At 46.5% G+C, this 24,784-nt stretch overlaps 1 protein-coding gene and 2 long non-coding RNA genes across 3 annotated transcripts; all 3 read left to right on the top strand.

The window, feature by feature from the left end:
• The first annotated feature begins 5,710 nt into the window (after positions 1-5,710).
• Positions 5,711-6,669, top strand: LOC141072518 (uncharacterized). The gene is made up of 3 exons (XR_012226696.1): positions 5,711-5,899; positions 6,027-6,419; positions 6,525-6,669. It is a non-coding gene; the product is annotated as an uncharacterized lncRNA (long non-coding RNA).
• A 92-nt stretch (positions 6,670-6,761) lies between these two features.
• On the top strand, positions 6,762-21,357 carry LOC141072541 (gastrula zinc finger protein XlCGF66.1-like). Its single transcript, XM_073559809.1, has 5 exons — positions 6,762-6,770; positions 7,067-7,190; positions 7,274-7,371; positions 7,570-7,660; positions 20,439-21,357. The coding sequence occupies exons 1-5, from the start codon at positions 6,762-6,764 to the stop codon at positions 21,035-21,037; spliced, it is 921 nt and encodes a 306-aa protein (XP_073415910.1). The 3' UTR covers positions 21,038-21,357.
• Positions 21,358-22,587: 1,230 nt separating this feature from the next.
• LOC141072513 (uncharacterized) lies at positions 22,588-24,478 on the top strand. The gene is made up of 2 exons (XR_012226694.1): positions 22,588-23,262; positions 23,543-24,478. It is a non-coding gene; the product is annotated as an uncharacterized lncRNA (long non-coding RNA).
• The last annotated feature ends 306 nt before the right edge of the window (positions 24,479-24,784 follow it).

Raw genomic sequence — 24,784 nt, forward strand, 5'->3', positions numbered from 1 at the left:
ACCTCCCAAGTAACTTATCTAGATGCCTGGTGAGCACTTTGGACCCCCAAGTGCTTCACAGAAGTTTATAACGCAGAGACGTGAAAATTATAAAAAAAAATTTTTCCACAAAAATATTTTTTTAGCCCCCAAATTTTTATTTTCCCAAGGGTACCAGGAGAATTTAGACCCCCAAAGTTGTTGTGCAATTTTTCCTGAGTACGCTGATACCCCATATGTTGGGGTAAACCACTGTTTGGGCACACGTCGGGGCTTGGAAGGGAGGAAGCACCGTTTAACTTTTTGAACGCAAAATTGGCTGGAATCAATGGTTGCACCATGTCGCGTTTGGTGACCCCCTGATGTGCCTAAACAGTGGAAACCCCTCAATTCTAACTCCAGCCCTAACCCCAACACACCCCTAACCACAGCCCTAACCCCAACACATCCCTAACCCTAATTCCAACCCTAACCATAACCCTAACCCCAACAGACCCCGAACCCTAATCCCAACCCTAGCCATAACCCTAACCACAAGCCTAACCCTAATTCCAACCCTAACCCTAATTCCAACCCTAACCCTCTTTCCAACCCTAACCCTCTTTCCAACCCTAACCCTCTTTTCAACCCTAACCCTTTCCAACCCTAACCCTTTCCAACCCTAACCCCCCTTCCAACCCTAACCCTTTCCAACCCTAACCCTCTTTCCAACCCTAACCCTCTTTCCAATCCTAACCCTAACCCTCTTTCCAACCCTAACCCTCTTTCCAACCCTAACCCTAACCCTCTTTTCAACCCTAACCCTCTTTTCAACCCTAACCCTAACCCTCTTTTCAACCCTAACCCTAACCCTAACCCTCTTTTCAACCCTAACCCTAACCCTAATGGAAAAAAAAAAAAATATATATTATCTTTATTTTATTAGTTCTGCCTACCTATGGGGGTGATAATCGGGGGGTTTATTTACTTTTTCTTTCATTTTGATCACTGTGAGAGTGATCAAAATGAAAGAATGGAATCTGCAGCCGGCAGATTCGGGCGGGCGCACTGCGCATGCGCCCGCCATTTTCAAAGATGGCGGCGCCCATCATCCGGACCCGAGGGACACCGGGAGGGACGGGGGGACACCGGAGGTACCGGGGGGGGTGAGGGGGGGATCGGAGGCTGGCGGGGAGCAGAGGGAATGGGAGGGGGGCAGATGATGACAGCGGCGGCAGATCGCCGCTGTCATTCAGTTGCGGGGGGGCGATCGCCGGTGGGGGGGGTGGAATCGGTGTCTCCAGCCATGTCCGATGCTACAGCAGCATCGGACATGGCTGGATTGTAATATTTCATCAATTTTCATTGATGAAATATTACTATCGCTCTGATTGGCTGTTTCACTTTTAACAGCCAATCAGAGCGATCGTAGCCACATGGGGGCGAAGGCACACCCCCTGTGGTGAATTACAAAGCCCCCTGTATCTGCGGGTCGGGTGACCTTTCAGTGACCCCGGTCACCCGACCCGCAGGGGGGCTTTGAAGTCATGACGCCACATAGGCGTCACTGGTCAGATTTGAACCAGGTTTCATGACGCCTATGTGGCGTCATTGGTCGTGAAGGGGTTAACATGGAAAGTATATGAGAAGCTTTGTAATTCCATTTCCATTATCCATACGGATGACCAAGATCAGAGTCTCATTATCCCGAGTAGAGAAGCTCCAGGGACAAAGACCCCATCTGGTCCTAACACGCTGGGGGCCCGGAGTATCCAGCCACGAGGCCCGGATTCTCTCATTTGTGGCCCCAGCGTTTCTTGTAGAATAAATCCCTTTCTCACACAGTCCTGTAGTAATGACTTTGTTCTCACGTTTTGTAGATGGGTTTGTCTGACTCCATCTTATGTTATCAGTATAAGTGCGAGAGACGAGAGACAGACGACCGCAGTTTTACCGTGTGTGTCCGGCGTCAGTTCTACAGAGTGAGAGATGCAGGGTCTGTGACCGAAGCTGGGGGTATACGGGTGTATACAGCTTACACAGAGGGATCTGTGATCGAAGCTGGTGGTATACGGGTGCATACAGCATATACACAGGGGTCTGCGACTGAAGCTGAGGGTATATGGGTGTATACAGTGTACACAGGGGTCTGCGACCGAAGCTGGGTGTATACAGCGTACACAGAGGAATTTGTGACCGAAGCTGGGGGTATACGGGTGTATACAGCATACACAGGGGTCTGTGCCCGAAGATGGGGGTATACGGGTATATACAGCGTACACTGAGGGGTCTGCGACCGAAGCTGGGGGTATACGGGTGCATACAGAGGGGTCTGCGACCGAAGCTGGGGGTATACGGGTGTATACAGTGTACACAGAGGGGTCTGTGACAGAAGCTAGGGGTATACGGGTGTATACAGCTTACACACAGGGGTCTGAGACTGAAGCTGTGGGCATACGGGTCTATACAGCGAACACAGAGTGATCTGCGACCGAAGCTGGGGGTATACGGGTGTATACAGTGTACACAGAGGGGTCTGTGACCGAAGCTGTGTGTATACGGGTGTATACAGCATACACACAGGGGTCTGAGACTGAAGCTGGGGATATACAGTGGTATACAGTGTGAGAGATGCGGGGTCTGTGACTGAAGCTGGGGGTATACGGGTGTATACAGTATACACCACAGGGGTCTGCGACTGAAGCTGGGGATGTATGGGTGTATACAGTGTACATAGGGGTCTGCACCCGAAGATTGGGGTATACGGGTGTATACAGCGTACACTTGTAGGAGGAAGAGTTCCCGCTGTGTGTCCGGGCCAGAACCAAGAGGGCCGTCACCAAGGTTCCTAGGGAGACTTTCAGGGGGACACAATTAGGAGACGGACCGCAGAGACTTCTAGAAAGGCTGGGGGAGGAGTTACTATAAAAGGGGCTGAGGACGCCAGCAGGAGTCAGTTGACGCAGCAGGGGAAGAGACGCGAGGAAGCTAGAGGGTGCCAGAGAGCCAGAGCAATAGTCTATACCAGAGACCAGAGGGAAGAGCAGCGACAGGTGAGACAGAAGTGGGACTTACTGTGCACAGAAAGGAGGTGGCACCGAGCCGTCCAGCCGAGGAACACCGACCGCCAGCCCGCAGCTGCGGCCTGTCCGCTGCAGCCTGCGGCCGTCGCCACTTCACTCCTGCCAGCAGCTGCGGCCTACCCGCTGCTGTCCGCAGCCTGTCCGCTGCCGCCCGCAGCTGTCGCCGCTTCACTCCAGCCCGTGGCTGCGGCCTGTCCGCTGCCGCCCGTGGCAGCCGCCGCCTCACTCCGGCCCGCAGCTGCGACCGGCCTGCAGTCACTTGAGGCAGCCACTGCACATTCCCATCTCGAGGCTGTGGCCTCCACTTTCCGGCCCCAGACAACGCCATACTGCCTCCGCCGGGGGGCATAACGCCGGAGAACCCTCCCGGGGCCTGTTGTGCCCCCCCCGTGCCGGGGCGTAGGAATGCCCGAAGTCTATGCCAGATTTACGTCGGCTGGGCCCAGCGGCTGAAACGCCGAAGCATCATCGACCATCGCTCTGCCGGACGACAGAGAGGATAAGTGACACCTTGTAGTCAAGGACCCGTAGTCGGCAATACGGCGGCCCTATAGTCACTGGTCTTTGCCAGATTAGTCGTGTTCGCATTATCAGTGTATTCTTGTGTTGATCCCTGCGAGGATAATTACTGTTAGCTAGTTTGGTTGCTCTAGATAGCCCCTATAGGCATCTTCACATATAAAAGTTACATCTTAAAGTCCAAGCCGTCTCACGCCTCGTCACTGCATCCCGCGTGCCTGCGAGTGCTACACACTGAGGGGTCTGCGACTGAAGCTGGGGGTATACAGCTTACACAGAGGGGTCTGTGACTGAAGATGTGGGTATACAGAGTACACAGAGGGGTCCAAACAAACGCGGCTCCGCTCTGTACACACACGGCTCTGCTCTGTACACCTCGTACACACACGGCTCTGCACCATACACCTCGTAAACACGCGGCTCTGCTCCGTGCACATGCGGCTCTGCTCCGTACACCTCGCACACATGTGGCTCCGCTCCATACACCTCGTACACACACGGCTCCTCTCCGTACACCTCGTACACAGGCGACTCCGCTCCGTACACCTCGTACACATGTGGCTCCGCTCCGTACACCTCGTACACACGCGGCTCCACTCTGTACACCTCGTACACACGCGGATCCTCTCCGTACACCTCGTACACACGTGGCTCCTCTCCGTACACCTCGTACACACGTGGCTCCTCTCCGTACACCTCGTACACACGCGGCTCCACTCTGTACACCTCGTACACACATGTGGGTCCGCTCCGTACACCTCGTACACACGTGGCTCCTCTCCGTACACCTCGCACACATGCGGCTCCACTCCGTACACCTCGTACACACGCGGCTCTACTCCGTACACCTCGTACACACACAGCTCCACGCCGTACACCTTGTACACACATGCGGCTCCGCACTGTACACCTCGTACACACGCGGCTCCGCACCGTACACCTTGTACACACACGCGGCTCCGCACCGTACACCTCGTACACACGCGGCTCCGCACCGTACACCTCGTACACACGCGGCTCCGCTCCGTACACCTTGTACACACACGCGGCTCCGCACCGTACACCTCGTACACACGCGGCTCCGCACCGTACACCTCGTACACACGCGGCTCCGCACCGTACACCTCGTACACACGCGGCTCTGCTCCGTACACCTCGTACACACATGTGGCTCCGCTCCGTACACCTCGTACACACGCGGCTCCACTCTGTACACCTCGTACACACGCGGATCCTCTCCGTACACCTCGTACACACGTGGCTCCTCTCCGTACACCTCGTACACACGTGGCTCCTCTCCGTACACCTCGTACACACGCGGCTCCTCTCCGTACACCTCGTACACACGTGGCTCCTCTCCGTACACCTCGTACACACGTGGCTCCTCTCCGTACACCTCGTACACACGCGGCTCCTCTCCGTACACCTCGTACACACGCGGCTCCACTCTGTACACCTCGTACACACATGTGGCTCCGCTCCGTACACCTCGTACACACGTGGCTCCTCTCCGTACACCTCGCACACACGCGGCTCCACTCCGTACACCTCGTACACACGCGGCTCTACTCCGTACACCTCGTACACACACAGCTCCACGCCGTACACCTTGTACACACATGCGGCTCCGCACCGTACACCTCGTACACACGCGGCTCCGCACCGTACACCTCGTACACACGCGGCTCCGCACCGTACACCTCGTACACACGCGGCTCCGCACCGTACACCTCGTACACACAGGGCTCTGCTCCGTACACCTCGCACACGCGGCCCCGTCCGTACACCTCGTACACACGCGGCTCCGCTCCGTACACCTCGTACACACGCGGCTCCGCTCCGTACACCTCGTACACGCGGCTCCGCTCCGTACACCTCGTACACACATGGCTCCGCTCCAAACACCTCGTATACAAGCGGCTCCGCTCCGTACACCTTGTACACACGCAGCTCCGGTCCGTACACCTCGTACACACACAGCTCTGCTACATCCACCCTGTAACTCCTCCTGACCCCACCCATAAACTTCCCCTCATCCAGCACCATGACAATCAGCACAGCAGAGTCCTGCACACACTGAGGCGCCTGATCATGTGACCCCTGACTCCTCCCCTTCTGTGACCTCATCACAGGTCCTGTGCGCACAGAGCAGCTGTAGAAATCTCCGGCCTCGGGGGTCTCACCAGACTTCGCTCTTTTCTTGCAGGGGCCGCAGTGGATTTCATCCTGGATCCATAGAGCTGAATAGAGGAGCGATGTTCCTTCACTCTGATGGTAATTGATGGTGACGTTTGTCCAACGTCCACGTTACCGAGTAAATCCCCCCAGGACTGCAGCCGGTAAAGACCCCGATATCCACAGGTGTCCCCTCTAATTGGGGGAAAGGGATAGAAAAGCCTCTTATCCAGAGGGAAACCCTGTACATGGAGACATCGGCCTCAGATCTCTCCTGTCCTGTTCTTCCAGAAAAGCCTCAAACTTCTGTGTGTGACTCAGAGCTGAGATCTAACGGGATAGAAGATTCCAGTGCGGGGAAGACGGGAAACCTTCATATAGACGGCCGGTGGGGATGGAGGCAGTGACCGACTCTGGCCACATCTGTCTCTAGAGCCGCAGTAGAAGATGAAGATGTCGTCCTCATCATGAAGGAGTTATTTCTCATGTCGCGTGTAATGAATATCTCCTGCAGTATTGCTAATGCCGATTCCAGTGTCGGTAATGAGACGAGAATTAGCGTTATGGAAGATGAGTCTATGAGGAACGTGTTCAGCTGCCGACTCCGAGGAGGAAACTGCTTGTTGTCTGTGGCCTAAATATATAGGTTTTATTAGTAGATGTAAGAGGAGAAAACTAAACCCTGTAAGATAATAAATCTCCTCATATGTTTCCCGTATTATCTCCAGTAAGTGTATTATTACACAGGATTCTTATGATGTTACATCGGATCATCTTCTTCTCATTCAGGTCTCTACAATATCGGATCCTCTCAGTGAAGATCTTCTACAGAAGAGAATTTTCCTGATTTACCCATCAAGGATGGATATGGACAGAGACAAGATGGCGGAGAGGATGTTACACCTCACCCTAGAGATCCTCTTCCGTCTCACTGGAGAGGTGAGAGATTCTGATGACGTCACATTACATCATTCTTATCTATGGGAATAACAGATGGACAGAACTGGAGAGGTGAGGACTCTGGAAATGTCTGTAGTGAGATTCATTAATGCGTCTCTCCATAACCAGGATTACACAGTGGTGAAGAAGACCTCTAGTGATCGCTGTCAGGACCCTGTGTCTGAGGGATGTGGAAGACCCCTGAGCCCAATCACGGGGCCTCCACCTCACCCCCTGATCCATGAGGACATCAATGACCAGAAGATCCTAGAACTCACCTACAAGATGATTGAGCTGCTGACTGGAGAGGTGACACTGCTGGGAATGCTGGGACATTATACAGTAACACTATGAAGGGATCGGGGGGATGACGGTATCATTGTATGTGTCAGGTTCCTATAAGGTGTCAGGATGTCGCTGTTTATTTCTCCATGGAGGAGTGGGAGTATTTAGAAGGACACAGAGATCTGTACAAGAACATCATAATGGAGGTTCCCCAGCCCCTCACATCTCCAGGTAATAGACAGGACTAAATACACACGGCCTAAAATTATCTGTATGTAGAGAATGAATTCAGTCCCTGTATGTGTTTCCTCCAGATCTATCCAGTAAGAGGACAACACCAGAGAGATGTCCCCGTCCTCTTCTTCCACAGGACTGTAACCAAGAAGATCCCAGTGCTCCTCAGGATCATCAGGTAGATGGAGAGAAGGTGTCAGGAGATCTCCCCTATGATGTGTAGACGGCTGTGAAGGTCTTGTGCTCAGTCTTGTTTTATCCACCAGTATTATATGTTTTATACTTGTGTAATGAGAACGGTGGAGATGGCAGGATTAGAGCTGATTATAGATGGGACTTCTCCATCTGTCGGTGACTTTTAGAATATTTGTTTCAGGGTGAAGATCTGACCCATATTAATACTACAGAGACAGATGTGAGAGATGATGAGCGGTGTAAAGAGGAGATTCCCACATATGACTACCCAGGTGAGTAGTAACCATTAAATACAGAGAAGTCACAGATTCCTCTCAGTCACCGGCTGTGGCTCCTTTATCGGTGGTGTAGTCCGGCCGTATTACCATGTTCACCATTTTGCCTCTAGACCACAACATTCTCCTCCACCCAAAACTGTGCAAATGACTTTGGGCATTGAAAGCCCTTTTCTATAGAACTTACAACCTGGAGGATCCACCTACCCCCTGGGATTAGTGTGAGGGTGATCCCTTAAAGCGAGATCTATATAATTACTTGTACCTGACCAAATATAGGCCGAGTGCGCGCTTAAAGGGTCACACTGGACGCAAAGTTAGGCCAGGATCACACTACTGTGTGTGATGCAAGAAAGTTGCACGAGTCTCTCGCATCAACACCCGTCGCTTCCGCCGCTATTCGGGATTGGAGCTGCGGCTGCTTAGAAATCCTAAAGTTTATTCTCAAGACAAAGAGACAGGACTTAGACAGGTAATGACCAGAGTCTTCTAAACTATAAAGCCAAATGACAGCGTACGTAGAATGTGCTGACAAGTTAGAAAATCACTTGAAGAAAAATCTTATGCTGGGCCTGTAAGAGAAAGCGGAGGGTAATGATGCTGTTGGCTTCCTAGATCCCAGAGATCTTATCGGATGAATCTTCTCTCCCTTCTGTGCTGCTGAATGTCTCATAGTCACTAGGGATGAGCAAGTATACTCGTTAGGATTTGGTACTCGCGGTACTCGAATCCTGGCGAGTATTTCACAACTCACCTCTCTAAGCTGTGCGTAGCTGAGGGCTGTAATATACATTTATTCCCGCCTGCAGGAGATGTGTTGGCTCCAGTCCTGGTGTCATGGATTCACTCCACATCATAAATTAGATTGTTTTTGATCCTAAGGAATTCAGATTACTGCACAATCTCCCCTGAAATGGGGAGCAATATTATTTTCTCTAATCTTCTGCTCAGGATCCATAGTAGCTCCAATGGTCCACCATAAATGAGGGCAACTCTGGTTTACTGTTGTGTAATCTGTATTTGTAGTTTTCAGTTAATGACATTCCCGTGCTCTGAGGCGGGGCTGTGGGTGGGGCTCTGGGGCAGGCTGTGGGCGGGGCTATATGTGGTGCGCTGATTACATATTCATCTGTATTGGCTTATGACAGGTCGCTGACCCCTCACTGACCTGCCCCCATTATTACATAATGCATATAATAGCATTGATATTATTGTTGATAATGCCTATAATATTGTGGCTATTGTGAGGCTCAGAAAAAAATTACATCCAGCAAAATGACACCACCGGCGCCTGTCCAGTAGCCTCTATCTCTTACTTATAGGTGCTACTGCGCAGGCGCCGCCATCACCGGTGACATTTTGCTGGTTGACTCTATCTTCTCTGCTTTCCATATCCCAAGGATTGCCTTGCTCATCGCCCTTTAACACCCTTACATGGATCTGGACTTACACTGGGACCCCTAGGCTTGGACCATGGTGTCACCTGCTATTCTGTAGTATTAGATGGCAAGAAGAATAGTCAGGTAGCTGGGTCAGAACCAGAAGGACAAAATACAGAATCAGAAGATACAAGAGTAGTCAGTAAATGGGCCACGGTCACAGCAGGAAACAAATACACAAGCCGCAAGCTGAGCACAGAGGACTGAACCAGAGGAGAACAGCGCTGTATCTGGCAGATTCCGGCCATGTGCTTTGCGTTTTAGTAGGGTGTGGTACTTTCAAATTGGCTGAAGTAGGGAGCAGATTACTCCAGCTGGACAGCAGGAACAGATCCCAGATGAGATTGGACACACCATATGCAGAAGCCCTAATATAACTAAATGACAGAAAACCAGAATAGTCGAAATCCCCATAAAGTGATTTCATGTTATAAATTAATTCACTGAGGGTTATAATCTATACACACGTGGTCAAAATTGTTGGTACCCCTCGTTTAATGAGAGAAAAACCCACAATGGTCACAGAAATAACTTGAATCTGACAAAAGTAATAATCTATCAAAAATCTATGAAAATGAACAAATGAAAGTCAGACATTGCTTTTCCACCATGCTTCCACAGAATTAAAAAAAAAAATAAAACTCATGAAATAGGCCTGGACAGAAATGATGGTACCCCTGAAAATAATGTGACAAAAGGAACATGATAAATCGCGGAGTGTCCACTAATTAGCATCACAGGAGTCTACAATCCTGGAATCAGTGAGTGGCCTGTATAGAGGCTGCAGATACTCACTGTGCTGTGTGGTGACATGGTGTGTATCACACTCAACATGGACCAGAGGAAGCGAAGGAAAGAGTTGTCTCAGGAGATTAGAAAGAAAGTTATAGACAAACATGTTACAGGTAAAAGTTATAAGACATCTCCAAGCAGCTTGATGTTCCTGTGACTACAGCTGCACACATTATTCAGAAATTTAAGCTCCATGGGACTGTAGCCAACCTCCCTGGACGTGGCCGCAGGAGGAAAATTCATTGCAAATCAAAGAGATGGATAATACGAATGGTAACAAAAGAGTCCAGAAAAACTTCTAAACAAAAGGTGAACTTCAAGCTCAAGGAACATCAGTGTCAGATCCCACCATCACAACAATTTTCCTTTAAACCTCATTTTTTTTTACTTTCGCAAGGGTAATAGGAGAAAATGGACTATAAATTTTGTGTTGCAATTTCTCCTGAGCATGCCGATACCCCATATGTGGGGGAAATCTACTGTTTGGGCACACAGCAGGGCTCGGAAGGGAAGGAGCGCCATTTGATTTTTTGAATGTAAAATATGCTGTAATAATTAGCGGTTGCCATGTCGCGTTTGGAGAGCCCCTGATCTGCCTAAACAGTGGAAACCCCCAATAAGAGACACCATTTTGGAGACTAGACCCCTTTAGGGAACTTATCCAGATGTGTATTGAGCACCTTGATCCCACAGGTGCTTCACAGAAGTTTATAACGTAGAGTTGTCGAAATAAAAAAATAACATTTTTCACAAATAATTCAATTTTAGCTGCATATTTTGCATTTTCATAAGGGTAACAGGAGAAATTGCTCCATACAATTTGTTGTGCAATTTCTCCTGAGCTCGCCGATACCCCACATGTGGGAGAATACTACTGTTTGGGCGCATGGTAGAGCTTGGAAGGGAAGAAGCGCCATATTGGAGAGCAGATTTTGCTGGAATTGTTTGTAGGTGACATGTCAAATTGTCAGAGCCCCTGACATGTCTAAACAGTGAAAACCCCCAACACGTGACCCCATTTTTGAAACTAGACTCCAAGGCGCTTATCTAGATGTGTGGTGGGCTCTTTGAACCCCCAAGTGCGTCACAGAAGTTAATTACGTAGAAACGTAAAAATAAAAAATCTTTTTTTTTTTTTAAAAAAAAAAAAGTTCTTTTCGCCCTCCAATTTTTATCCAAAGGGTAACAGGAGAAATTGGACCGCAAAAGTTGTTGTGCAATTTGTCCTGAGTATTCTGACACCCCTTATGTGGGGGTAAACCACTGTTTGGGCGCATGGCAGAGCTTGGAAGGGAAGGAGCGTCATATTGGAAAGGAGATTTTGCTGGAATTGTTTGTGGGTGACATGTTACATTATCAGAGCCCCTGAGGTGCCAGATAAGCATAAGGCCCCAAAAGTGACTGCATTTTACCAAAAACTTCCCTAAATGAATTCTTCTTGTGGTGCAGTGAGCATACTGACACCACAGCTGTTCCATAGAAAATTATACCATTGGCCAGTGAAGAAAAAATAATTACATTTTTACCACTAAAATGTTGTTTTAACCCCAGATTTTACATTGGAAAATATATAGATAGGTAAATGGTCACTACACCCATAGATGAATTCACAGGGTGGTGTCATTTCCAATTCCCAGAGGGGTGTCATTTCTAAAATGTGGTCACTTCAGGGGGGGTTCTGCTGTTATGACACTTTGGAGAGCCTCTAAGTGCCAGAACAACAGAATCCCCCCTGAAGCGACCCCATTTTGGAAATGACACCCCTCTGATAATTCATCTATGGATATAGTGACCATTTTCACTACATGGATGATTTCCAGAAACACGTAGTGGAAGTTTCAGAGCAAAAATTGCAAAAATGTCATTGTAGTGCCCAATATATTGTGCCCAGCTTGTGTCTCTGGAGACCTCCCCCCACCTACCCCCGGAAATTGTTACGTCAGCTCTACTCAAATGTGTCTGTCACTAAATAAACCAAATGCTTGAATGTCAAAACAGTTCAAAAACGTGGTTCTGTGTGGAAGATTGTAAAGCCGTCATGGAGGCATAAGGCTGGCAGAGATGGGCATTGTGGGTAATAATAGCGGGGATCATGCCTCATTCCTCTCTAGGAACATACACGACATCTTCTCTGGGGGTTCTTTCTTGTTTCAGTTACTGGGATGAGTGTAATAAAATGTCGCTCAGTGAGTCTTCTGACATCTTCAGATTCTAAAGGATTGGCGGGGACAAAATTTTCAAAAACAAGATTTTCAGTGACCTTTTCCTGATAATCAAGGAAAGTATCTGCATTTCCGGCTTTTTTGTATAACACAAAAGAATTCTATGTGGCCACCTGAAACAAATACATGACTAACTTTTTATACCAGATATATGATTTTCTTGATACCTGGTATGGCTGTAGAACCTGATCTGCAAGGTCCACACCCCATATATTTGTTGTAGTCAGTGACAGACCCAGGTTTTGGAGTAGTGGATCCCTGTTGGTCTGCAGTGGCCCTTGTGGCATCTGTGTGGATCGAGCTCAGGATAAAAATATCTAATTCATCCTTATACTTAAGGGCAAGCAGCTTTCCATTGTGTAAAGACCCTGACTGCCACTTTCGGAACTTTTTGCTGACCAATGATTGTGTACTGTAAACCGCTGACTGTTTTTGTGAATGGTCCCACAAGCCCCTATGTTATGTTCAACCAGACTTATAAATAGGGGTATGCTGGTGTAGTAGTTGTCAACATATTGATTGCAGCCTTTTTGTAAAAATGGAGTTATCAGCTCCCAAACGACTTTTCCAGATGTCCCCAGATAAGTAGGGCCTCCTGGTGGGTTTAGTTTGTTGTCTTTCCCCTCATAAATGTGAAAAGCTGATGTGTATCCGGTTGAACTCTCGCACATTTTATAGAGCTTTATTCCGAACCTTGCCCTCTTAGAAGGAATAAATTGCTTGAGGTGCAGTCTTCCTCTGAATTTTACAAGGGACTCATCAATGGAAATGTTTTCTGTTGGGGTGTAAAGCTTTATGAACTTTTCTGTCAAGTCTTCGATGATGTGTCTGATTTTGAATAGTCTGTCATGTTCAGGGACATTTCTGGGCAGGCATTGACTATTGTCGTTAAAATGCCAAAATCTCATGAGCATTTCATAACGGGTCCTAGGAAGAACGGCAGAAAACATAGGGGTGGCTTGAACAGGGCAGTTGGACCAATGGCACCGAATGCTCGTTTCTTTATCAAGCCCCATAGCGAATGTAAGTCCTAAAAATGTTTTCGTTTCTAGGACATTAGTTTGTCCATAAATTTGACCTAGCATAATAGGATGGTGGATTCTGGCTGATGAATTGGGACACATATAAATTTGTAGGACAATATGCTCTAGCAAGCTATCTGTCAGAAACAAATTTAAAAAAATAATTGGTCCAAAATTTTCCACCTCCACATTTATACCAGGAATGGCATTAAAATTAGGGATGAATGGAGAAGCCGAATCCGAAGCCTCCCATCTGGGAAATGCTACATCAAGAGGCAAAGCCCCTTGGACATTGGTGTGCGCCAATTCCCGAGCACTAGGGACAGCGCTAGTACTGGGCATTGTTCCCTGAGTTGGAGACATTTCTCCAGAAGCGCTATTTGTCCTTCTTCTTGTACTGGTCCTTGTGTGTGAGGATGGACCAGAATCACTGCTCATTTCTGAGCTATCACTGTCGCTGCTACTAAAGCCCTCGATATCCACATCGCCATCTGACACTGCACTTTCTTCACTGTCAGAACATAAAAGTGTATAAGCCTCCTCTGTACTATAATACTGACCGGCCATTTTATTCGTTTTTTATTTCTTTTTCCGGAAATAGAAAACTCTGACATTACTGACGTGACCAAATTATTGGGGAGACAATTGAGAAAAGCCTTATTCTTTACCCTACCCCTAACTTTAGAATAAACCCTATCTTTAGCCTAATAATAATAATAATAATAATAAATTTTATTTTTATAGCGCCGACATATTCCGCAGCACTTTACATTTCAGAGAGGATTTGTACAGACAATAGACATTACAGCATAACAATAATCACATACAGTAGATTATAACAAATAACAAGAGGAGTGAGGGCCCTGCTCGCAAGCTTACAGTCTATGAGGAAAGAGGGAGACACGAAAGGTGGGTGGTAACAGTTGCCCTGATTGTATGGACCAGCCATAATGTTAAGTGTGTAACAGTACAGACACAGAGGGCTAATGGATGCATAAAGCATGTGGGAACATGATGCTGGGAACCTGGTTATGGTAAAACTTTTGGCTCTGCCACACAGGGATAGGTTAGGTTAATGTGTTGAGGCGATAGGCCAGTCTGAATAAATGCGTTTTCAGGACACGCTTAAAATTGTGGGGATTGGGGACTAATCGTATTGACCTGGGAAGTGCATTCCAAAGAATTGGCGCGGCACGTGTAAAGTCTTGGAGACGGGAGTGGGAGGTTCTGACTATTGAGGATACTAACCTCAGGTCATCAGCAGAACGGAGGGCGCGGGTAGGGTGGTATACTGAAACAAGGGAGGAGATGTAGGGTGGTGCTGAGCCATGGAGGGCTTTGTGGGTGAGGGTAATAAGTTTATACTGAATTCTGGAGTGGATGGGTAGCCAGTGTAATGACTGGCACAAGGTAGAGGCATCGGTGTAACGATTGGTGAGGAATATGATCCTGGCTGCAGCATTCAAGACAGATTGGAGAGGGGAGAGTTTGGTAAGAGGGAGACCGATTAGAAGAGAGTTACAATAGTCGAGACGAGAATGAATAAGAGAAACAGTAAGAGTTTTTGCAGAGTCAAAAGTAAGAAAAGGTCGAATTCTAGAAATGTTTTTGAGGTGCAGATGACAAGAGCGAGCCAGTGATCGAATGTGGGGGGCAAAGGAAAGCTCGGAATCAAGTATGACCCCAAGACAGCGGGCATGTTGCTGGGGAGTAATAGTGGAACCACACACAGAAATAGCAATGTCGGGTATAGGTACATTAGTAGCGGGAGGAAACACCAGGAGTTCAGTCTTTGACAGGTTCAGTTTCAGATATAGTGAGGACATGATATTAGACACAGCGTTTAGACAATCGCCAGTGTTTTCTAGAAAGGCTGGCGTGATGTCAGGAGAAGAAGCGTATAATTGGGTGTCATCAGCATAGAGATGGTACTGGAAACCAAATCTACTGATTGTTTGACCAATAGGGGCAGTGTACAAGGAGAAGAGGAGGGGGCCTAGAACCGATCCTTGAGGAACCCCAACAGTAAGGGGAAGGTGAGAGGAGGAGGAACCGGCAAAAGAAACAGTAAAGGAGCGGTCAGAGAGATAGGAGGAGAACCAGGAGAGAACGGTGTCCTTGAGGCCAATGGAATGGAGCATAGTGAGGAGGAGCTGATGATCCACAGTGTCGAATGCTGCAGAGAGATCCAAGAGAATTAGCATGGAGTAATGACCATTTGATTTAGCTGTTAGCAGATCATTAGAGACTTTAGTGAGGGCACTTTCGGTGGAGTGTAAAGAGCGGAAACCGGATTGGAGAGGGTCGAGAACAGAGTTTTCTGAGAGATAGCGGATAAGACGGGAGTGGACCAGGCGTTCCAGGAGTTTAGAGATGAAGGGAAGATTAGAGACAGGTCTATAGTTAGCGGCACAGTTTTGGTCGAGGGATGGTTTTTTAAGTAGTGGATGTATGATGGCATGCTTAAATGAGGAGGGAAAAATACCAGAAGAGAGAGAGAGGTTAAATATTTTAGTTAGGTGAGGGGTGACAGCAGGGGAAAGGGACTGGAGGAGATGTGACGGAAATGGGTCACTGGTGCAAGTAGTTGGGCGAGAAGATGCAAGGAGCCTGCTTACTTCTTCTTCTGTGACTGGTTCAAAATCAGAGAGTGAGTTAGATGCAGTGGGGGAGGGAGGACAGTGCATGGTATGAGGGGATTTGGAGATAATTTCCTGTCGGATCTGGTCAATTTTTTCTTTGAAGTAATTGGCCAGATCGTCAGCTCGGAGCTCCGTGGTTGGGGCCTGTACTCTTGGATTGAGTAGAGAATGAAAAGTGTCAAAGAGACGTTTCGGGTTGTTGGACAGTGAGGTGATGAGGGTGTTGAAATAGGTTTGTTTGGAGAGGTGAAGGGCAGTGTTGTATGTTCTAAGCATAAACTTAAAATGGATGAAATCTTCGTGTAGATTGGATTTTCTCCACAGACGTTCGGCGCACCTGGAGCACCGCTGCAGGAAACGTGTTTGCACCGTGTGCCAGGGTTGTCGCCGTCTGTGTTGTGGTGTTCTATTTATAGGGGGTGCAAATTCATCCAGGGCACTTTGAAGTGTTTCATTGTAATGCTTCAATGCAGAATCAAGACATGAGAGGGAGGAGATAGGGGCCAATGAAGACTGCAAGTTCTTCAGAAGTTTCTGGGTGTTAATGGCCTGTATGTTTCTATAAGTCTGGACAGTGGGGGTGACCTGAGCAGCCTGGCAGTTCTTTATAGAGAATGAAAGAAGATTGTGGTCAGAGAGCCTAACACTAACCCTAACTATAGCACTAACTGTAACCTGCCTTATCTGTTTTTCCATTGACAGATGATGGACCTGAGTGGGGACTTGTTTTTTGTGAGATGAGAATTGGTATAATTTTTGCTTACATAAGGCTGGTTTCACACTAGCTTATTTTCCACGCAGCGCTCGGTGCCGCTAAGCCCCGCCCCCTGCCGACTCCCTGCCCGTCCCATCCGGTCATCGCCGCCTACTATCACACATGGCCGCATGCGATCTGCGCACCCTATCTTTAGCATAGGGTGCGCAGGCCGTGCTCTAGTAGGATTTTAACGTGCGCTGCGCACTTTTGAAGGTGCGCCAAGCGCACCAAAATGCAACATGGTGCGTTCGGCGCACACCAGCACATTTTTAAAAGTGCGGAGCGCACGCTAAAATCCTACTAGCACACGGTCTGCGCACCCTATGCTAAAGATAGGGTGCGCAGATCGCATGCAGCCGTTTGTGATAGTAGGCGGCGATGACCGGATGGGGCGGGCAGGGAGTCGGCAGGGGGTGGGGCTTAGCGGCTCCGAGCGCTGTGTGGAAAATAAGCTAGTGTGAAACTATCCTAACATTGATTGGTTTCTTTTTATTGGATATTTGGGAGGCAGAATGAACAAACAGTTGAACACCGCACACTACTGGTTCATCCTACAAGGTTTTCTATTAGACTGTGAACTGTCATTGTCTTGGTAAATAATTAAAGTTTTTTTACATAGCTTGCCATTTTTATTGACAGTTTAAGTAGAAATGTTGAAAAATCTAGAACTCAAGAATATTTTATTAACCCCTTAACGACCACCGATACGCCTTTTAACGGCTTTAATTAAGGGTACTCATACCTCCCAACTTTTGAAGAAGGCAAAGAGGAATAAAGGTGGTGGCGCTAAATTTTAGGCCACGCCCCTAGCCACACCCATTTTAAGCCACACCCATTTACACACACCTTTTCCTCACTCCTCTGTCCACCCCAGACTCTTGTGTCCCCTCTGTACTCCTCTGTCCACCCCAAACTCCTCTGTTCTCCTCTGTCCACCCGACTCCTGTGTCCCCTCTGTACTCCTGTGTCTACCCCAGACTCCTCTGTTTTCCTCTGTCCACCCCAGACTTCTGTGTCCCCTCTGTACTCCTCTGTCCACCCCAGACTCCTGTGTCCCCTCTGTACTCCTCTGTCCACCCCAAACTCCTCTGTTCTCCTCTGTCCACCCCAGACTCCTGTGTCTACCCCAGACTCCTCTGTACTCCTCTGTCCACCCCAGACTACTGTGTCCCCTCTGTACTCCTCTTTCCACCCCAGACGCCTCTCCCTTCTGTCCACCCCAGACTCCTCTGTCCCCTCTAGTTTCCTTTCTCTCCCTCAGACTCCTCAGTCCCCTCTGGACTCATCTGACCCCTCTAGTCCTCTGTCCCTTCTGTTCCCTCTGGACTTCTCTCTTTCCCCCAGACTCCACTTTCCCCTCCGGACTCCTATCTCCCTCAGACTCCACACTGTCCCCTCCGGACTCCTCTCTGTCCCCTCCGGACTCCTCTCTGTCCCCTCCGGACTCCTCTTTGTCCCCTCCAGACCTCTCTGTCCCCGAGACTCCACTGTCCCCCCCAGACTCAGCGTGTTCCGTGTACCTGAGCGCCTGACCGCGTCCTCACAGCACCACAAGCTCTCTGGGCACTTGCTGCAGGATGGGGCGCCTCTCCTTGGTGATATATGGTAGCTGTAGTTCCGGGTTCTTGCTTCCTGGGGCTGGGCTGGAGGTGAGCTCTGTGCACCCTGTGGATGTGACGCGGCGATCCCCACACTGTGTGCGGCCTCTGCTGTATTTTGCGGTCATACACCGCGATCGCGGGATAGAAAGCTTCCCGGCCGAGACGGCAGGATAAGGACCAGAAATCGGGTCTGTCCCGCGGGAATCGGGAGGGTTGGGACCTATGGGTACTGAAACCACAGCGCCGTGAATTCACTGCGCTGTGGAGTAAGTAAATAGCACCCCCAGTGTCGTATTTTCTCTGAGGTCTTGGCTGCAGGGGGTAGCCGAGACCCCAGAGAACATGAATCGGGTTTGTTTTTGCCGACCCCGCTTTTGCAATCGCCGTTATTAACCCTATAACGGCGACTGCAAAAAAAAGCCGCGATTTTGCATTTAATTTCTCTTTCCTCTGATGTGATCGCATATCTGAGGCAAGAGAAATAGGGTCCCCTATCCCCCCCCGGTAACTCTCCGTGGTCCAGGGTCCCCTTCCGGTGGTCTTGCGTCCCGCCGGCGTCCTCCAGTGGGCGCCGCCATCTTGGATCCGGAGAAAATGGGCGCAGGCACAGTGCGCCCGCCGTGAATCTGCAGGCTCCGGCTGGCAGATTCCATTCATTCATTTTGATCACTATGATAAACTATCATAGTGATCAAAATAAAAAAAATAGTAAATAACCCCCTTAGTTAGGCAAACATAATGAAATAAAGAATATTGTTTTTTTTTTTCATTTTTCCGCTAGGGCTAGGGTTAGAACTAGGGTTAGGGCGAATTATAATTAGGGTTGGGGTTAGGGTTGGAGCAAGAATTGAGGGGTTTCCACTATTTACTATTTTGGGGGTCTAAAAATTGGGGGTTAAAAAAATCACTTTTGTGGAAATAAAAAAAACTTTTTATTTTCACGGCTCTGCGTTATAAACTTCTGTGAAGCACTTGGGGGTTCAAAGTGCTCAACACACACCTAGATAAGCTCCTTGTGGGGTCTAGTTTCCAAGATGGGGTCACTTGTGGTGGTTTTCCACTGTTTAGGTACATCAGGGGCTCTGCAAATGCAACATGACGCCCGCAGACCATTCCATCAAAGTCTGCATTCCAAAATGGCACTCCTTCCCTTCCAAGCTCTCCCACATATGGGGTATCCGCGTACTCAGGACAAATTGCACAAAAACTTTTCTGTTCCAATTTCTCCTGTTACCCTTAGGAAAATAAAACATAGAAGGCTAAAAAATCATTTTAGAGGAAAAATGATTTTTAATTTTCTCGGCTCTACGTTATAAACTTCTGTGAAGCACTTGAAGGTTCAAAGTCTAGATAAGTTCCTTAAGGGGTCTAGTTTCCAAAATGGGGTCACTTGTGGGGGTTTCCACTGTTTAGGCACATCAGGGGCTCTCCAAACGCAACATGGCATCCGATCTCAATTCCAGCCAATTCTGCGTTGAAAAAGTCAAGCAGTGCTCCTTCCCTTGCGAGCTCTGCCGTGCGCTGAAAAAGTGGTTTACCCCCACATATGGGGTATCGGCGTATTCAGGAGAAATTGCACAACAAGTTTTGTGGTTCATTTTCTCTTTTAACACTTTTAAAAATAAAAATAATTGGTTCTGAATTAAATTTTTTGCAAAAAAGTTAAATGTTAATTTTTTCCTTCCATATTGCTTTAGTTCCTGTGAAACACGTAAAGGGTTAATAAAGTTCTTGATTGTGGTTTTGAGCAGCGCCTTGAGGGGTCTAGTTTTTAGAACGGTGTCACTTTTGGGTATTTTCTGTCATGTACACCCCTCAAAATGACTTTAAATATGATGTGGTCCCTAAAAAAATGGTTTTGTAAATTTTGTTGTAAAAATGAGAAATCGCTGGTCAACTTTTAACCCTTATAACTTCCTAACAAAAAAAAAAAAATTTGGTTCCAAAATTGTGCTGATGTAAAGTAGACATGTGGGAAATGTTATTTATTAAGATATTTGTCTGACACATATCTCTGATTTAAGGGCATAAAAATTTAAAGTTTTAAAATTGCAAAATTTTTTGCCATATTTCTGTTATTTTCATAAATAAACACAAGACATATTGAAGAAATGTTACCACTAACATGAAGTACAATATGTCATGAAAAAACATTCTCAGGATCAGTGGGATCCATTAAAGCGTTCCAGAGTTATAACCTCATAAAATGACAGTGGTCAGAATTGTAAAAATTGGCCTGGTCATTAAGCTGCAAACTAGCTCTGTCACTAAGGGGTTAAAAAAATTGTTTTTTATCTTAGCAGATGACTGTACCAGGAGATCAGAGGGACAGCTGACATCTTCAATGTTTAAATCTGATGATCTTGAGATCCTACAAGATACAACTGAAGTGATTGCTATTACTCCAGATATACCATCATCCATTCACAGCAAAGATCTGTCATCTGATCCTATGAAACAGGTCCCATCTTCTGATTCATTACTGACTACTAAGGAAAATCAAAGTCACAAAAGAGGCAATAAAAAACAAACTGCTCCTAAAGCAAAGAAGTCATTTTCATGTTCAGAATGTGGGAAATGTTCTAAAAAGAAATCTCATTTTGTTACCCACCAGAGAACTCACACAGGGGAGAAGCCTTTTTCATGTTCAGAATGTGGGAAATGTTTTACACGTAAATCACTGCTTGTTACTCACCATAGAACTCACACAGGGTTCGAGAAGCCTTTTTCATGTTCAGAATGTGGGAAATGTTTTAACCTGAAAGGAAATCTTGTTAGACACCAAAGAACTCACAGAAGAGAGAAGCCATATTCATGTTCAGAATGTGAGAAATATTTTACCAAGAAACAGAATCTTGATGAACACCAAAGAACTCACTCAGGAGAGAAGCCTTTTTGATGTTCAGAATGTGGGAAATGTTTTACTCAGAATTCAAATCTTGTTACATATGAGAGAATTCACACAGCAGAGAAGCCATATTCATGTTCAGAATGTGGGAAATGTTTTAAATGGGAAAATAAACCTTGATTGCCATCAAAGAACCCACACAGGGGAGAAGCCTTTTTCCTGTTCATAATGTGGGAAATATTTTAACCGGAAAGCGCTTCTTGTTAGACATCAGAGCAGTCACAAAGAGGAGAAGATTTTTTCATTTTCTTAATGTGGGAAATATTTTACTTGGAAATCAGCTGTTAATAAACATCAGAGACGTCACATAGGGGAGAAGCCTTTTTTATGTTCATAGTGTTGGAATAGTTTTAACCAAAATTGAATCTTCTTAAATGGGTTGTCTCTTGTCATTCCTCATGTTTGCGGACAAAAGGATAAAACTAAACCTTATTCATTCCAAATGTAAAACTATACCCATAATTCACCCCCTGAAGGTTAGTCAGTAGGTGACTAATAGAAAAACATGTACCCCACATCTCAGTATATAGAGTGAGGTGACGTATACACACTCACTCTCCAAGCCTCTCATTTCTCCGGGCTTCATCATCCTCACCAAAGGCGACTCATCAGGAGACTCTTTAATATTGAACTATATTCAAGCGAGGCTAGACAAAAAAAAACTAAAATCATATTATCCGAAACAGTCAGAAAACTAGCCCCATATTGGCAGATCCCAGACCTCAGACTATATACTGTGTAAGTTTATAAGCCCCTCCAGTATCAGGAATAGATAGTATGTGACAATACAGTATAATTCTTGTGTTTTTCTCCTATAGGGACTGCCCTAGTTTGGTAATGTAACTGCTGTTAATTAGTAGTGCAGACAAATTGTCCTAGACTAAACTCAGTCTTCAGACGGCCCAATATGTACCACTCAGGGAAAACTCACCTGCTCCAAAGATCATTAGCAGCTTCTAACTAATGGCCATGCTGCGGTCTGTCAGGGAATGAGTGCAATATCGTTATAAAGACTAGGGATATGTGCAGTCATAATGTCTGGGAGATCTGTGCCATTATTTAGTATGAATATGGAAATTATCTCTGAAAGGTAAGTGTTCCCTGAGTGGTATATACGGGATTATCACATACTATCTATTCCTGACACTGGAGGGGCTTATAAACTTACACAGTATATAGTTTAGATATATATATTGGGGGTGCTAGTACTACAAGAGGAATATCCGCTGCACGACAAACAACACACCTCCAAGTTGTTGATTAAAGTGCAAATAAAATTAAAAATGTCTGTGCTGAATAATCCTCACAAATCCAGAAAATACCCTAATTTTAGGGCTATAGAATGACAAAATATAACAATAGCTTGCAAATAAGTGAGAAAATAATCAATAAATGAGATAAGAAGCAAAAAAAAAAAAAAAAAAACCCCTCTTTGAAAAAAAATTTTTTGAAAAAATTTTTTTTTAAAGAGGGTTTTTTTTTTTGTGTTTCTTATCTCATTTATTATTTTCTCACTTATTTGCAAGCTATTGTTATATTTTGTCACTTTATAGCCCTAAAATAAGGCCAGGGTTACACTAACCAATGCAAAATACGGTCCGTAGTTTACAGGCGTAATACGGATGAATGACACCTAAATAGTGCTCCGTAGGTCATCCGTAAGCAAGGTGTGGTCGCGTATTTTGCGCATGTCAGCATCCGTATGGAATCCGTATGCTGAGATTTTCTCGCAGCCTTGCAAAATGGACATTTAACGGTTTTGAGGCCTGCTAATTATTTAAATCATTAGCCTGCACTCTATTTATTGGCTCAGGAACAGGTGGCAGCCTTCATTCTGTCCATTTGTCACCTTGCCTTCACTAGGTGTGTTGGTGTTGTATGTGCAACATGGCAGACAGTCTGACTTTCAACACAACTGAGCAGGTTCTCTTCAACTGGCCTTTGTCACGCCGCTTTGGCCAACCATACCCAGTGATAGTGGATCCGCGGAGGAGACGCATGTGGATACATCCACTTTTGAGGCAACGACTCACAAGAGTTAATTTTCACCGCCTCTATTCTCTGCGGGAGCATCCTGTCAAATTCTACCAATACTGTCGCATGAGCCTTGCAACATTTGATCGACTCTTGGAGACAGTGCGCCCTGGGAAAACCTTTCAGGACACAAGGATGCGCAAAGCTATATCTGCAGAGGAGCGACTTGTACTCACAATACGGTATGTACTACAGAACCACATTCTCTAGGTTCATAATGTGTTGGGCAAAGTTTGAATTTTTGCATTCTTGTAGTAAGTTTTAGGCCCTCATCTTAGTCCACATATGTTTCAACTTACAGACCAGAATGTTATGTGGAATATGTACTGAATATCACTTACTCATTGTGCAAAGCAAGATGTGTGTTATTTGCTCTGAAATCTTACCAAGTTTGGTATGTATGGACCTGTTTGTTTTGTAAATATGTGCATTCGACAATCATCCTTTTCTGTTGTTCTTCAGCTTCCTGGCCACTGGCCTGTCTTATGCTGTCCTCCACCATGAGTTTATGATTGGAAGATCAACCATATCTGGCATAGTCAGGTCAACATGTAGTGAAATATGGACAAGACTATATCAAGTCGTCATGCCCGAGCCCAGGATGGAAGACTGGTTGAGGATATCAAGGTACTTTGAGGAGGAATGCCAGTTTCCAAATTGTATTGGGGCCCTTGATGGCAAACATATCCGGGTGCGTAAGCCGCCGAACTCTGGCTCCCAATTCTTCAATTCTAAACAATACTTTTCTGTTGTATTGTTGGCTGTGACCGATCCTCAATACAAGTTTATAATTGTTGACATTGGGGCCTATGGAAGGACGGGAGACTCTAGAGTCTTCAATACTTCCATTATGGCTCGGCGGCTACGCAACAACCAGTTGGATCTGACAGCTACCAGGCTCCACTCAAGAATGTGTCCCTTATGTCCTTGTGGCAGATGAGGCCTTTCAGTTAACACGCAATGTCATGAGGCCATATCCCTGGCGCAACCTTCACCACAGGCGCAGGATATTTAACTTGCGCCTATCACGTGCTCGGCAACTGGTGGAGTGTTCTTTTGGCATTCTTTGTGCCAAATGGCGGGTACTCCAGTCTGCCATTCAGCTGAGAGAACAAAATGTTAATGAAGTAGTGAAAGCCTGTGTGGTTCTTCATAACTTCACCAGGATACATGATTGTTCCTCCTCTGCTGGTGTGCGTAGGCCGGACAATGTGCGTAGGGTGAGACTACCTATGAACCATCAACGTAGACCGATCTCTGGCCTCAAAGTGCATGATATTTTCACTAATTACTTTATGGCACCTCAGGGGGAACCTTCTTGGCAAGAGCATGCTGTATCTATGTTGGCAATGTTGGTTTGATGTGTGTCAAAATAAATATATTTCTACCCCTTCTGAATCTATGACTGTTGATTTGATTTGGTAAGCGTATTTTGATAGGGGGTTTGGACAATTAAGACAGAGACGTAAAGTGTAGTTGCCAAATTTTTACTTTTGCTTTTTTTTTTTTTTTAGTTTGTAAGGCAAACATATTCTTGCCCTATGAAAAACTTGGGCAATGGCCCAAATTGGGCTTTTGGCATATTTCAACATTGTTGTTAAAACAAAATTACAAACATATCCAACAACATACAAAGTGCAATAACAACATTGCAACTGTACACATTTTTTAATCCAAAGTAAAAAAAGAGGAGTTTATCCATCA

Source organism: Dendrobates tinctorius, unplaced genomic scaffold (genome assembly GCF_039654945.1).
Source record: "Dendrobates tinctorius isolate UK_male_01 unplaced genomic scaffold, ASM3965494v1 ptg000274l, whole genome shotgun sequence".
Lineage (NCBI taxonomy): Eukaryota > Metazoa > Chordata > Amphibia > Anura > Dendrobatidae > Dendrobates > Dendrobates tinctorius.

Excerpts from the sequence above, each read along its gene's own strand:
- LOC141072541 (XM_073559809.1), top strand. Across the intron at positions 7,191-7,273 it reads CCAGCCCCTCACATCTCCAG|ATCTATCCAGTAAGAGGACA; the intron begins GTAATAGACAGG and ends TGTTTCCTCCAG. Across the intron at positions 7,372-7,569 it reads GTGCTCCTCAGGATCATCAG|GGTGAAGATCTGACCCATAT; the intron begins GTAGATGGAGAG and ends TATTTGTTTCAG.